Below are 15486 nucleotides of genomic sequence, written 5' to 3'. Positions count from 1 at the left end.
GATGATGCAGAGGATGTACCCGAACGAGGTGTTCCCGGACGTGCCAGACCCGTAGTTTTTTTTTTTTCAAAAACACGGAATGTTTTATTTTTATTTGTACAACTTTGAATATTATCTAATATGTTTTCAATTTTAATTTTAATTTTATATTTTCGAATTTAAATTTCAAAAATTTTATTTTTTAAAAAAAAATTATTTTTGTCGATCGCATAAATTTATATGGAGAGTGATATGTAAAGGAGAGGCCAAGAAAGTAGGAAGAACCATATGCAGGACATCCAGGTTTAAGTAGTACTTAGTAGTGGATTAGAGTGTGTACAAGGAGATTTTGAGATAAATTCTGCCATGCTTAAGTTGTTTCTTTCTGTGGTGTCTGCCTTAATTGGGTGACGTGAACCCCGTCTAATGCAATGATATGTCACTGCTGATTCTGGATACACAGCTTTTTCGTAAGTCCCATTTCTTTGTCTCATTTATAAAAAAACAAAAAGCTTGGACCACTTAGAGTATGAATGACAAAGCTTTTATGTCAAAGCTTTGGGATTTACGTATATTTGTACAGATAACCAAACATTTCTCCGTTCCATATTTAGTTCATCATAGATATAAATAGGCCTGAAAGAATAGAATCAAGCATGTGCTTATCTTGAATCACATAGGCAGCAATGCAGGCGAGAGGCAGAGGAGAAAAATTACAGCAGCATGCATGACATAACAATTAAGTTCATTTTTACTCAAGTCATGAAACGGCACCGGTTTTGGGTCTTGTATCAGTCAACAGGTGAATGAGACTAAACCACAGAGAGGTTCTTGTTAGGTATGTGTAACAAACGCATTGTGAATTTTTGTATTGTTTATGTTTTTATGTCCATAACGCAAAAGACCCCATTTTGGTCCTTCTTGGGACGCACGTGAGTGTCAGATAGCCTTTTACACCTGCACCGTCTCTTGGACCCAGCTCCTGGCTCCATCTTATTACTATTCACTACTCAGACCCCAAGATAATATTTTCTTTTAAAATAATATAAAGAAATTAAAAGCAAAAGAGATGTTTCATTGGTTCATTTTCTTTTCTTTTCTGAAACACATTAATTTCACATAATCATAACGTTTTCTTTTGCCCCAAACTTTGGTTGGCTTTGATTATGGTCAAGTCTTCTTAATCGATTACCAAGTATTTTATCCTAACTTTTTTACTTCTGTATATTATGCTAATTATAATCAAAATATGAAATGTAGATGTTTCTTTATAAGATTTTTTTTTTACAGTTACCAACCTATGCATCTCTTATAGCTTATGTTGATTAGTCTTAAGATTAAATCCAAAAGAACATGAAGAATATAACTCTATTAGTTTAACTTTCCTTAATAATGTTTCGGAAACAAGTACATACCTGTATTTAAATAATATAAGATTCGACAACCTAAAAAGAAAAAAAAAGGATTACCCAACGTTAACAAAACCTACAGTTACATTAAGTAATATATTTTAAAAATTCAAGAATGAAGTTTGTTCGTTTTCATTCAGAAGTTTGTCATTCTTTTCACACGGGTGTTCCGTTTTGCGCTTTCAATATGTAACTGAAACCTTATGTAAAAGACACACTTGTCACAAAACACTTTTGCTAGCATTACTAAAAATTGAAATATGGACTAGAGAACTTAAAATAAGAAGAGTTGGGAACACACCAAACTAGTCTTGATAATTGAATTAGTGTAATTGAAACTAATTAAAAGAAGGTTGAATGAAGACAATAGATTCTTTAACTCTGGAGAATGACAGAAACATAACTAAATGCATTAAAAGAGTTGCAAGACTCTCTCTGATGTGTAAAGTTGAAAAAATTAATAATCATAGTTTACCAACCCAACAACAGTGTAACGGTAGTATTCTGTTTTGGCAGTTCCTTAAGGGGCATTTTCGGTAATAAAAAAATTTCAACGGTCCTTTTCTCTTCAACCTTTCTCTATTCATATAAAATCTTTAGACATTACTCACCATTGCCACCACCACTACCAAAAAGCTATCTTCTAACTCAGCTGCAACTTCGAAAAAGTAAAGCTTTTTCCATTTTGCCCTTTGTCTCTTTTTCTTTTTAGTTTAACATACTCTGTACTAGACTTTCTTAGCCATTTAGATCCTTTAGTTAGTGAACACATCCAGATAATCTCATTGCAAGAAGATTGTTGTGAACTAGAAAAAAAAGAGAAAGGACTTTTGAAACAGATTAGTACTCTGAGAGTTATGGATCCTGTAAAGCCAGAGGAGATAAGCCACCCACCAATGGACCAGCTTCAGGGTCTAGAGTACTGTATTGACTCAAACCCTCCATGGGGTACGATCTTCCAACCCATTTGATAGTTTGGTTCTGCTATTTTTGGAAAAAAACACTTGTCTGAGTTTCTATTTCTTGATGGTGTTGTTTGCAGGAGAAGCAATAGCTTTAGGTTTCGAGCATTACATTCTTTCTTTAGGAACTGCAGTGATGATCCCTTCGTTTCTTGTTCCTATGATGGGTGGAGACGATGTGAGTATTATTACATTCTTCCATTGTTTCTTTATCCAGAGAATCTCCATTGATGTGTCTGTCCCCTTTAAAACTTGATTAGGGTGATAAAGTGAGAGTTGTTCAGACACTACTCTTCATTCAAGGTGTCAACACTCTTCTTCAGACATTATTTGGAACTCGTCTCCCTACTGTGATCGGAGGATCTTATGCCTTCATGGTTCCGATCATTTCAATCATCCACGACTCTTCCTTGACCCGTATAGAAGATCCACAGCTGGTATCTATGTTTGCTCTTCTCTTGATATACTATGCTTCTGCTTCTGTCTGAAGATTTTAACTCAAATGTCTGAATCTGAAAAATTTAGAGATTTCTAAGCACAATGAGAGCAGTACAAGGCGCGGTCATAGTTGCATCCAGCGTTCAAATCATCCTAGGTTTCAGCCAGATGTGGGCAATCTGTTCAAGGTATATACATGCTTGTTGTCATATTAAAAAGGTGTAGACTTTAATGATTTTTTTTATTTTTATTTTCAGATTCTTTAGTCCTGTTGGTATGGTTCCTGTTATTGCATTAACCGGTTTTGGACTCTTCAACCGAGGTTTCCCAGTGGTATGTCTATCTTTAAAGATTGAAGAATCATCTCTTCTTGGTTTCTTGTTTTGATTGTGTGTTTTGTGCTTGCAGGTGGGTACTTGTGTTGAGATAGGGATTCCAATGCTTATCCTCTTTGTCCTCTTCTCTCAGGTTATTATTTATTACTTATGTGGTGATCATATTAAAGTCTCTCTGATTAGGCTTCTTAACTGATCTTTGTTGTGTTTTGTCTGTGTAGTATCTGAAGAGCTTTCAGTTCAGACAATTCCCAGTAGTGGAGAGATTCGCTATGATTATAGCCTTGATCATTGTGTGGGCTTACGCACATCTCTTGACAGCGAGTGGGGCTTACAAACACCGACCGCACCAGACTCAAGTAAACTGCAGAACCGATATGTCTAACCTCATTTCTTCTGCTCCTTGGTTAGTTTTCTTGTGTCTTAATGTTTCCTACAATAGAGTTTTGATCATAGTGTTTTTGATAAGCTTTTTCTCTCTTGACTTTTATTTAGGATCAAGATTCCTTATCCACTTCAGTGGGGAGCACCTAGCTTTGATGCTGGTCATGCTTTTGCTATGATGGCTGCTGTTTTAGTCTCACTCATTGAGGTAATGTAACAAAAATAAGATTCTTACTGATGTGAGAATGTTCTTTAAAGAAGAGTCTTGTGAATGTTTTAGTCAACTGGAGCTTTCAAGGCTGCTGCACGTTTGGCTAGTGCCACGCCTCCTCCACCTCATGTACTTAGCCGTGGTATTGGATGGCAAGGCATTGGGATCCTCTTAAATGGTTTATTCGGAACGCTAAGTGGTTCAAGCGTCTCTGTGTAAGTATAACAAGTTTCAAGCTAATGTGTTCTTCGATTGGTTTGGACCGACTAGTCTCATGAGTTTTTTATTCATTCTTGCAAATGTTACAGAGAGAATGTTGGATTACTAGGAAGCACCCGTGTTGGTAGCCGCAGAGTTATTCAAATCTCAGCAGGGTTTATGATATTCTTCTCAATTCTAGGTCACAATCACATCTCCATACACACCAGCTTTAACGAAGATGTTTTCTTCTTTCTAAAAAGTATTCTTGTTTCGTCTTTCTGCAGGCAAATTTGGAGCCTTGTTTGCTTCAATACCTTTCACCATATTTGCAGCAGTGTACTGCGTCCTGTTCGGTCTTGTTGGTTAGTACTACCTTATCTCACAAGATCATTACAACTTGATGTATCTAAACAAAGCTCTCTTTGGTGTTACAGCTTCTGTTGGACTCTCTTTCCTACAATTCACAAACATGAACTCCCTCAGAAACCTCTTCATCACCGGCGTGTCTCTCTTCTTAGGACTATCGATCCCCGAGTACTTCAGAGACTTCTCCATGAAGGCATTGCATGGTCCAGCTCACACCAATGCTGGTTGGTTCAATGATTTCTTGAACACAATCTTCTCGTCTTCACCGATGGTGGCGCTGATGATCGCAGTGTTCTTGGACAATACTTTGGACTACAAAGAGAGTGCTAAAGACAGAGGGTTGCCTTGGTGGGCTAAGTTCAGAACATTCAAAGGAGATAGCAGGAATGAGGAGTTCTACACTCTCCCTTTTAACCTCAACCGTTTCTTCCCTCCTTCATAAGTTTTGTTACATGTTTGTGTTTTGACTCAGTACTTGTATTGTGCGTGACTTATCATCACCCAATTATTATTTTATATCTATTTGAAATTATTCTTTTTAATCTAATAAAAGATCATATTTTTTTATAACTACTAAAATCTAATATGGGTTGGGTGGTAAAATGTCATTTAGATTTTTAAGCTTTGCAGCCAAAAATGGATATACAATCTCTATGCTATTTATTATTGATTCATATTTGCTTCTGGTTTGGTATAGGAGGGTAGTATGAACTTTTCAGAGTAGTCTATAATGGTTTTGCCGGTTTAGTGTTTCACTTTAATCGTCCAATAATGTTCTTTTTCTCTTCTGGCTATACCTACCAATAATTCAAATTTGAATTTATATAGTTTTTTTGTCAAAATCACATTTAAATTTATAAATATATTTTAGTTAATTAAATTATATCTTAAATTATTAAGTTATTCAAATATGTGTTATCTATTATTAACTTCTTATTAAATTTGTCTGACCAGTGTTTACTACAAAAAGGTAAGGAATATGATAACAATATTTTTTATTCTTAATATAGACAAAATTTAATTGATTTTACCACAATATAATAGTAGCCATTTTATTTAGTATTTATTTTGGGTCAAGATTTTGCTAATTAATTAAATTGAATTAGAGTTGATAAATCATCTTCACCAAACTTACTTATGCTTATTTATTTATTATATATTTAAGAGAAAAGGGTACCAAATCTTTCTGTTAGCTCGTGCTTACCGAAACAAACAGACAGACAAATTGCAAAGAAGAAGAAACTTCAACCGAAGAGTAGCAGATTAGAGTAACTGTAGCGACGTTTTCACTCAAGGGATCTCTGATGCGAGTTTTTTTTATTATTTTTCTTCCGTTGAGGCATAAAGCTCAAACAAAACGAAACCTTTGTTGAGATTTTCTTGTTCCTCTGGTTCATAAAGTTCGTCTCTTTTCTCTCAAGCGGATCTGGATTCTGGTAAAGTTTTGATTTTTTCTTTGAGCTATTACATGGTTTTCAGTTTTAGGGGCAATGCTACAATCATACTTGAACTTTGTAGGAACCTGGGAACTGAAAACCCTTTGTCTTTTTTTTGGTAGATATATAAGCAAAAAATGGACCCGGAAAGTTGTTTGAGATCGATCAGTGTTTGTAAAAGTTCGAGTGGATCTGTGCTTGTCAAGGGTGAAACCAGTGACTCTGTCTCAAAACATGTGTTGGGGGAAGAGCAAAACGAGACTAAACTGCAACAAGGGAAAGAAAATGATTCAATAATAGGCCAAGATGGTGTTGGATGCTGTAACGTTTCAGCTCATGCTGTTCATGAGGCAGAAAAGGATACTTCATCACATGATTCAGCATCTGTTCTTGGAGAGAGTGATGCTTCAACAAAGGAAAAGGCGGAGGAGTTCCACGTGGTTGATTTGAGTAGTTGTGGAGGAGAAAGTGATAACGGGCAAAGTATATGCAGAATATGTCATGTTGGGTCTGATCAAACACCTGATAGAGTTTCTGGTAAGACAGTAGTAACCCTGGAGTTGATTCAGATTGGTTGCAAATGCAAAAACGAGCTTGGCCTTGCCCATTTTCACTGCGCAGAAGCTTGGTTCAAGCTAAGAGGAAACAGGTAAATAATTCATTATTAGCTTGGTAATGTTATGGACTCTCTTATGTTTGACTTACCTCCACAAGATTCATCTTGAAAAGTTTCAGTATGAAGTCAAATCTATACAGGAAAGTCATGGTTTAAACCTCCCTTGTTGTGTTCCTGGCAGTGTGTGTGAGATCTGCGGTTGCACAGCAAAGAATGTTGCAGTTAGCTTCACAGAGGAGGAGTGGAGCGAAGTAATAGTAGACACAAGAGTGGATGAGAGAAGAAGACATAGTAGACAATCTTGCTGCGTCCTTATTTTTATTATTCTCACTCTCATTCTGATTCATTGGGTTTTCAATAAGCTTAGTACAAAACCAAATTAATGAACGACATGAATTTAGTTTGTAAGTATATGTTGGTAATATTATCATATGTTTCAGACACTAGATTATACAGTTTCTAGATCTAATCTAAATTTTGATTAAGAGTTTAATAGATTGACAATTTAGAATTTTAACTCTAAATTTTGAATCTAGCTAACAGAACAAAACCATTTTCTGAAGTACATTTTGTTTTGTATCTATATATCTTTAGCATACGTTTTTCGTTCAATGCATCATTTAATCAACAAGAACCATTCTATCTAACTCGTTCAAAATAGTCAGATTTATTTGGTGGTTTAGTTCAGGTTTTTCAGATAATTTGGATAGTTTCAAATGGTTAATTGTAAAATAATTAATATGTATTAAAATTGTTAGAAAATGTATTTTTTTTTTAAACTAAACACTAATAAATAAAAATAATAAACTGTATATGCCATTGATAAGTTTATATTAACAAAGTCCAAAAATATATAATTTCTTATACTAAAAATATAGAGATAGCCTAAAATTATGAAAAATATGACAAATCAACATATTCACTTCTCAAATAATAGTATATATATTGATTTATAGATTGTATCATTATTTTTATAGATATTACTGTAGCTTTTTATAGATTCATATTAACTTTTGATATGATTCCTTTTGTAAAAGTAAATATATGATTTCCCTTTTTCTAATTTTTTTGCAATAGTTAGTTTCTTCCAATAAACTATATTTTTTTTGTTAAAACGTATATTTAGTTATGGTGAAAATAATAATGATGGACATAGAATTATTTTAATATGGTAAAATAACTTATGCTATCTTAGTTTTTATTTAATTATTAGTTTTTGTGATTTTTGTATCGCTCTTAATACAGTTTTGTTATATAAAAGAATGCAAAAGGTTTTGTTTTCTGATCCTAACATGGCCATGGATATGATTATATGATATGATGAAAAAAAATCTGTTGATGATTATACCACATGTGAAGTAAAGTTAGATTTATCTCTCTTGGTGTTATTTGTAAATTTGTAAAACTGATGAATTCTACCATCTGCCGGACGCTCACTTTGTTGAAGGTTTGTCTCCTCCTTTTTGTCACAGACGCATTATTGTTTTGTGTTTTGTGTTTTGTGTTTATCACCTCCTTCTCTCTTAACACTCCACAATGCCAATAGTATCGGAAACTTCCTAATCTTATCTTACAGTAGGGATGTTAACTACAGCGTTAGGGCTCAACCCTCTTTTGTTTATTATAAACTCAGTCCTATATTAACCCAGCCCTATTTTAACCCTATTATAATCAAAAGGTTAGGACTGGTACCAGGGTTAACTCATTTAATTGAAAAAAATATTTCATTTATTTTTGTTCTTAAATTTTAAAGATAAAACTAGAAAAATTAAGATATGATATGATTCTTTCCGCCAATTTGTTGAGCATCAAATCAAAAGTTTTCCTCCCAAAATCGCAAAATCGAGTTTTTGCTCCACAACTAAGAATAAAGTTTTTCCGTCAAAAAACAAAAATTGTGTTTTTTCCGCCAAAACCAAAAACGAGTTTTCCCGCCGAAACCGGCAAATCGAGTTTTCCCGCCAAAACTACAAAATCGCGTTTTCCCGCCGAAACATCAAAAACGAGTTTTCCCGCCGAAACCGGCAAATCGAGTTTTCCCGCCAAAACTACAAAATCGCGTTTTCCCGCCGAAACATCAAAAACGAGTTTTCCCGCCGAAACCGGCAAATCGAGTTTTCCCGCCAAAACTACAAAATCGCGTTTTCCCGCCGAAACATCAAAAACGAGTTTTCCCGCCGAAACCGGCAAATCGAGTTTTCCCGCCAAAACTACAAAATCGCGTTTTCCCGCCGAAACATCAAAAACGAGTTTTCCCGCCGAAACCGGCAAATCGAGTTTTCCCGCCAAAACTACAAAATCGCGTTTTCCCGCCGAAACATCAAAAACGAGTTTTCCGCCGAAACCGGCAAATCGGGTTTTCCCGCCCAAACCGCAAAATCGAGTTTTCCCGCCGAAACCGCAAAATCGAGTTTTTCCGCCAAAACCGCAAAATCGATTTTGATTTTTTGGCGGGAAAACTCGATTTTAAAGTTTTGACGAAAAACTCGATTTTGCGTTTTTGGAGAGAAAACTCGATTTTGTTGTTTTTGTTGAAAACTCAATTTTGCGGTTTCGACGGAAAAATTCGTTGTTTAGTTTTAGGCGAGAAAACTCGACTCTAAGTTTCTTTTGGTGAAAAACTTTATTAAATATTGTATAATAGTTGTGTGAATCAAAATAAAAGGGTTATAATTTAAACCCTGGTCCTATTAGGGCCAACCCTGTTTAAACCCTATTTAAAAAATGAAGGTTAGGGTTACAAATGGGTTTGCAGGGTTAGGGCTAACCCTGTTAGGTTGAGCCCATATTAACATCCCTATCTTACAGCCAAAATCCCATTTCCCCTGACTCAGAGATTCAGGTCAATGTTACAGAATGGTATCGACTTGAGCACTGTCGATGTTAGCTATGTGCGCAGCCGTTCATGGTATGTATCTAGTTACATAGAGAATGACTCATGTCAGTTTCTGATTCTACTACTTCATACTATTTTCCTCAAAAATCTCTCATTTTGAGCTTACTCAATGTTGTGGTGAAAACTCTTAGTCATTGCAAGCATTCTGTTTCTTATGCAGCAATTGAATTGATGACACACAAAGAATGACGCAAATGGGTGTATTTGGTTTTGATGCATAAAAGGTATCTATGCTATCATGATCCTGCATATTTCGTTCTGATCTTGGTCAAAACCTGATTATTGTGCCGTTGCATTTGCAAATTGACCACAGAGTTTGAGCGCTGAGAAGGATGGTCTTGACATTATTCAACATGGATGGGCTTTACCGCAATTTGAGCACCGCGCAGACACCGTTTTGAGAAAACTGGTGCAGTAGCATAGCAGTAGGAGCATTCTTGCTCGTATCCCCTGGTTCTCTGCTGGTAGGTAGATTCTCCTGTGTTTTTATGTCCTCCATTGTTGTCATAAGCATTGACATCTACCAAGTTTTCTTCAGTGACACAATTTGGTTTAAATATCTAGTATTATTACAGATATCGGATGGTTCCATCTACTTGATGACTTTGGTCCAGCTGATCTGTTTATAAGACTTGTTCTTATATTAAATGGACCATTAGAAGATTGTGTAAGTTAGATTGAACATATGGAATTTTGATCATTATCAACATAACTTAAATTGACAATTTCTACAACAACAACAACCATTCGTCCATGTGTTTGATGCCACTGCTGATACGTGTATAATCCAATCAAACAAAGATGAATCTAGACTGACGAAGGATAAAGAGTTTGAGGAGATAGAGCAAAAAAATGAGTAATAGAGAATACAAAAAAAACAGAAAAATATGCGTTCAATGCTCACCTTCGAGCAAAAACTATAAAGTTTAAATCCAAACAACCTTGAATAACACAAAGAGTTGAAATCCAAAGTCTCATGTAACAATAATACATGAAGGCATCAAACACAGTTACACAAGCCACTTCATATTCTCCACATAGTCTACATAGGTCTTAATATATATAGAATCATCCTCATACTCTTCAAACTCTTCAAATCCCTGAACATTGACTTTTGTAAAAGTTTGACTTTCAAAATTGTAGAAGGTAAGGTAGACGGAGTTTGCTGGTTCTCGGTATAACGACCACACAAGTTCACCTGTACCAGTCATTCCAACGAACCTGCTATATGAGATCATGTCCTTCTCCAAAGGAGACAGTTCGTAGATATGCTTGGACCATTTATGATTTTCAGCATCCTCTATAACCCAAAACATAAGCCTCTTTTGATACGAATCTACCTTATGATGTATAGCTAATCTACCTTTGTAGTTGAACAAAGTCAAAGAACCCATATAACAAGAATACATCATGTCTCTGTTTGTGTTGATAAAGCTGAACTTCTCAGACCCAACGTCGAAGCAAACTATCGTAGTAGATCGTTCGGTCCCAGCTCCGAAATATAAAACACCATTTATACATATTTCGCGACTTATTACACGGTTTTCCACAAATTGGAATTTGCGTTGGACCGGTCTCCAAAAACGCTTTCCAGACCCCAGTGTGAGAACCTGATGAGTATTGTCTCTAATACCATAATGTGTAGTGGTCATACACAACACTTTGAACTGTTTGCCCATCGGATCATAGCCTAAATACATACTCGCAACCTCCTCTCTCGCTTGGTTACTCTTAGCAAGTAAATTCTTTTCTTTCAGAAGCACTTTGGGCAAGGTTAGGAACTCTCCCGTGTCACCCGACCTTTCTTCTCCATCCATGAAGCAAGACCAGTCCACAAACCGGTGTACTTGTGTCAGATGGAAAATATTCTGGAAAAGACTTATAGTAAGGGGTTGCTATGAGGGGATCAGTGTTACCGTCTGGATTATGAGGCTGAGGTGTAGAGAAGAGAAACAACTTGCGATTGTAGTGTAAGGCGAAAAAAGAGCCGTGGACGAGTCAAAGACTTGGACAGAAACAATTCGGTGAAATCACGGCGACGAATTATGGATGCCCAAAATTTTGATACGCAACGAAACCTAGCTGCGGACTTTGCCGGGACAAGAGAGAATATACTGATGAGTAGATCAACTGGGATTAAGGTAGATGATTGTGCTTCAGGTATGGAGAAGTGCTCTTTCGACATGTTTCACCGGGGGTGGATTTTACAACCCTAGAAAATATTCAAGACGAAATTGCGTACCGGAAGATCGAGTTGTAGGGTTAGTGAATGTTATAAGTTGATAGGGTTTTATAAGTACGTGGATTCTCCAATGTATACATTGATTAATATATTCTGTCATTAATTATAGATATGACTATAGATTTTTATAGATTCATATTGTCCTTTTTTCTATATCATTCTGTTTTTAAAATAAATATATGATTTTTTTTCCACAAAATTGCTATAGTTAGTTTCTTCCAATAAAACATGTTTGTTTTTGTTTGTTAAAATTTTATTTGGTTATAGTGAAAATAATGATGATACACATAGGATTATGTTAATGTGGTAAAATAACTATTATGCTAGTTGATGGCCCACACTTTGTGCGGACTAATGTATATATACCTAATAATTTTTAATTTTAATGTATTTTAATTTAATAAGTCAGATTTGAAATTTATATAATTTTTACTATTTTAGTTTAAAATAAATTATTTTGATAACATTTGTGATTTTATGGATAAATTCATTATGACCATTAATTCCTTTGTGATTTTGATGTTCTTTATCTACAATTACAAATTAATTTATTTTATGTTAGGAATATAGTTGTTTGATATTATATATATATATATATATATATATAATATTTAACATAAGTATACAATTTATATTTTATGACATATTTTCAATGATATTTTACCTTTAATATTAACTTTAATATTGTAACAATTTGTATTTAGATCAATATTGTCAATCACAATTATAGAAAACATCTAATTGTGACCAATGTTTAATACAAAAAGATATAGACCATATGATTACAATATTTTCATTTTTATATAGAAATTAACTTTAATATTGTAACAATTTGTATTTAGATCAATATTGCCAATCACAATTATAGAAAACATCTAATTGTGACCAATGTTTAATACAAAAAGATATAGACCATATGATTACAATATTTTCATTTTTATATAGAAATTTTAATTTCTTTTGCCACAACTAGGATGCTGGCCCCGCGCAAGCGTACATCAAATGAGAAGCCAAAATCTATAATATAACAACAACATGAAGCATTTCATGATAAAAAAAACATGTATGTAAGCCAAACTTAAGATCTCATTAACCTTATCCATTTTGTTCCCAGAACACTGCTTGTAAGCAACAAAAGTTGTTTTGGATTGGTAACTACTGATAGTTCCTAATATGTACAGAACATGATCATGATCTGAATGTTTTTGTTATAGCTTCACGTAGCAGTAACCAATTATATTGTAGCTTCTATGTTAACCGTTTGTCAAATCTGAATGAAGTTGCCAATGATACCAGCAACTGTGAGTTTTTGTATTAGACTTGACCTTTTAATGAGACAGCTAGAAGACAAAAAAAAAATCAAATTTGAATCAAATTTGATAATTGAAAATGTGTGAGAAAAACCTTTGCAAGACCAAAAAAACACAGATGGAGGGATGAGTCAAAGAGAGAACACTAAACTTTCTTCACAGCAATCAAACATGATCACATTTAGACTTAACCACTTACCAAGCAAATCAGATAAAACTGTAGCCTTGTATGCCACATTCCCCATCTCTATCTCCTTTAACGCTTTCTCTTTCCTCTCCTTACTCTCTTTTTCTTCTCCAAAATCTGACTCATGTTTATGCTCCGTTTTTTTTTCTTCTCTACCTCAGGCTCCTTCCTTGGAGGCACAACTATCTTATCCTCCTGATCCACCGCTGCTTCACCTGACTAAGTCCTAAAATTAACATTTAAAAAAAATCCAATTAAAGTTTTGAGATTTTGACGGTGTCTATGGATCTCCTACCAAATATTTACGAAATCAGGCCTTACCTTGAAGAATCTGTCGTTAGTTTCTCCTACATCTCCAGCCATTGGAAAGCATCACCAAATGGATCCGAGACGAAATGGATCCGAGACGGCGTGTGGACTCCATCCAAAACCTTCATTGTCTGCCAAACATGATTGTACTGCTTTGATCGATGTCAAGCCCACTCGTATAAACTTTGACGACGTCCTAGAGCTGATTCAAACAAAGGCAAATATGTTTTTGCCATGATAAGGGTATGGATTTTACGATCTGAGGAAAGAGTGATAAGGGTATAAATAGGGATCTAGATATCATCGAGCCGGAGGGGGAATGTGGAGGGTCTGTGGGGATCTTGAATGGAGGATTTATGGGAGAACATTGAAGTACCAGCACTCTCATCGGAGGCGGTATGCGGGAGGAGTTGGGAGAGAGGAAGAGAATTGATACGGCAATTACGGTTAGGGAGGATGAGTGATTTTTTTTAAGAGAAACAACTTGCGATTGTAGTGTAAGGCGAAAAAGAGCCGTGGACGTGTCAAAGAGTTAGACAGAAACAATTCGGTGAAATCACGGCGACGAATTATGGATGCCCAGAATTTTGATACGCAACGAAACCTAGCTGCGGACTTTGCCGGGACAAGAGAGAATATACTGATGAGTAGATCAACTGGGATTAAGGTAGATGATTGTGCTTCAGGTATGGAGAAGTGCTCTTTCGACATTTTTCACCGGGGATGGATTTTACAACCCTAGAAAATATTCAAGACGAAATTACGTACTGGAAGATCGAGTTTTAGGGTTAGTGAACTTTATAAATTGACTAGGGTCGGCCCGGACGAAGCCCAGGTTTTTTGTTTTAATTTTAATTTTAATTATATATTTAGGATGTTTATTTAGTATATAAATTTTAGAATCTATTATAAAAAAATATAAATAGCTATAGACAAATATAAAATAATTTTAAATCATTCATTGCTTTTGGCTTACACAATTTAAAAAATTTAGTATCCAATTTTTTTTTGTTATTGGAAATTATATATAAGTTGAAGAGCAGAATGAACAAAAATAAATTAAATTCTAGTTATAGTATTTAATTGGTTAAATTGTAGACATATGTTATTTCACTTAAAATAAAAAGGGTCGGTCCGCGCGTGGATTATATATTTCAATTTGTTATATATATTATTTATTTTATATTTTTGTTTATTACCTTTCTTATATGTTATTTGATATTTATAATATATTTTATTACAATATTAGTAGGTAAAGATAATATAAATACTCATTATTTTAAGTAAAACTAAATTATATCTCTTATTCAAAGAAATTCATGAAAAAGTAAATAAAATGCATTATTTATTTACATGCTAAATGTCCTCAATATATTCATCTCATGTATGTTTTTTAGTGTGTTACTTCCCCACATTGGTGAAGATTTATAACATAAAATTGTAATAAAAGTTGGTAATGAATACATTTGTGAGTGACTTATATGCACAGACAGTTGTTATAACTTTTATTTTAAGAAAAATTTGAAAATTTTTGTGTTTATGAAATTTAAAGAGTTCCACTTAACTCTTTCTTCCATTTTTTAACTTCTTCAATTATTTTATTGTTTACTCCGTATAGTTATATACTTATATATCTCATGTAGTTCTTTGTTCATGTTACTCGAACCAATACGATGGAAGCACATATATATGAATAATATTGAGATTTCTCATTTCAAATTTAAGCAAGCTATACCTTCGTTTTAGTAGTTAGCCTTTACGATACTACTTGATCAAGTAAAAGAAAATAACCAAAGTTATGATTCAGGTGACCTTTTACGTATATACCCAGTCATGCCTACTAAAATTCTACAACTCTCTGCTTTCTATCCATTTTTCAGCTTCCATGTCTCTGTTAGGCATTTCTTCAAGAAAATTCAATTTTTTTATCAACTCCAATACCAGCCTAGCTCTGTCCAATCTATTCCATTATCATAACTACAAAACAGTCACCAACCACCATATTTCTTCTTCTCAAACTATGAAACAATGTTGTAATTTCTCAAACTATCAAGGCACATGTGATGGTATAGAGAAGAAGAAGTATGAATCTTAGTCCATGACTGCTGGTCTTCTTGCACGCATCAATTAAAAAACATGTGAAACAGATGGATTAGCAAGATTTGCGGGCTATGAACTCCAGGATGCTTAGCTTGCATAAGATCC

The 15486-nt window shown here is 34.5% G+C and overlaps 2 protein-coding genes, 1 long non-coding RNA gene and 1 pseudogene across 4 annotated transcripts; 3 read left to right on the top strand and 1 right to left on the bottom strand.

The window, feature by feature from the left end:
• Positions 1-2022: 2022 nt before the first annotated feature.
• On the top strand, positions 2023-4816 carry LOC106342965 (nucleobase-ascorbate transporter 2). The gene is made up of 12 exons (XM_013782044.1): positions 2023-2336; positions 2431-2528; positions 2611-2787; positions 2876-2976; positions 3046-3121; positions 3197-3256; positions 3345-3529; positions 3619-3715; positions 3788-3933; positions 4027-4118; positions 4204-4281; positions 4354-4816. Exons 1-12 carry the CDS (start codon positions 2246-2248, stop codon positions 4725-4727), a joined length of 1575 nt encoding a protein of 524 aa, XP_013637498.1. The 5' UTR covers positions 2023-2245; the 3' UTR covers positions 4728-4816.
• Positions 4817-5491: 675 nt separating this feature from the next.
• On the top strand, positions 5492-6773 carry LOC106342966. 2 transcript variants are annotated; one of them, XM_013782045.1, is made up of 3 exons: positions 5492-5721; positions 5844-6370; positions 6519-6773. In XM_013782045.1, exons 2-3 carry the CDS (start codon positions 5859-5861, stop codon positions 6718-6720), a joined length of 714 nt encoding a protein of 237 aa, XP_013637499.1. In that variant the 5' UTR covers positions 5492-5721; positions 5844-5858; the 3' UTR covers positions 6721-6773. The 2 variants fall into 2 exon arrangements, with proteins under 2 accessions (XP_013637499.1, XP_013637500.1); XM_013782046.1 differs by having other exon boundaries at positions 6457-6589.
• A 2379-nt stretch (positions 6774-9152) lies between these two features.
• Positions 9153-9630, top strand: LOC106342970. The gene is made up of 3 exons (XR_001269908.1): positions 9153-9245; positions 9394-9457; positions 9547-9630. It is a non-coding gene; the product is annotated as an uncharacterized LOC106342970 (long non-coding RNA).
• Positions 9631-10243: 613 nt separating this feature from the next.
• LOC106338053 lies at positions 10244-11418 on the bottom strand (annotated as a pseudogene).
• Positions 11419-15486: the final 4068 nt, after the last annotated feature.

This window comes from Brassica oleracea, chromosome C4, assembly GCF_000695525.1.
Source record: "Brassica oleracea var. oleracea cultivar TO1000 chromosome C4, BOL, whole genome shotgun sequence".
In the NCBI taxonomy this organism is placed as follows: domain Eukaryota; kingdom Viridiplantae; phylum Streptophyta; class Magnoliopsida; order Brassicales; family Brassicaceae; genus Brassica; species Brassica oleracea.
Note: the sequence above shows the minus strand (reverse complement) of the source record. Positions and strands in the feature narration are given on the sequence as shown.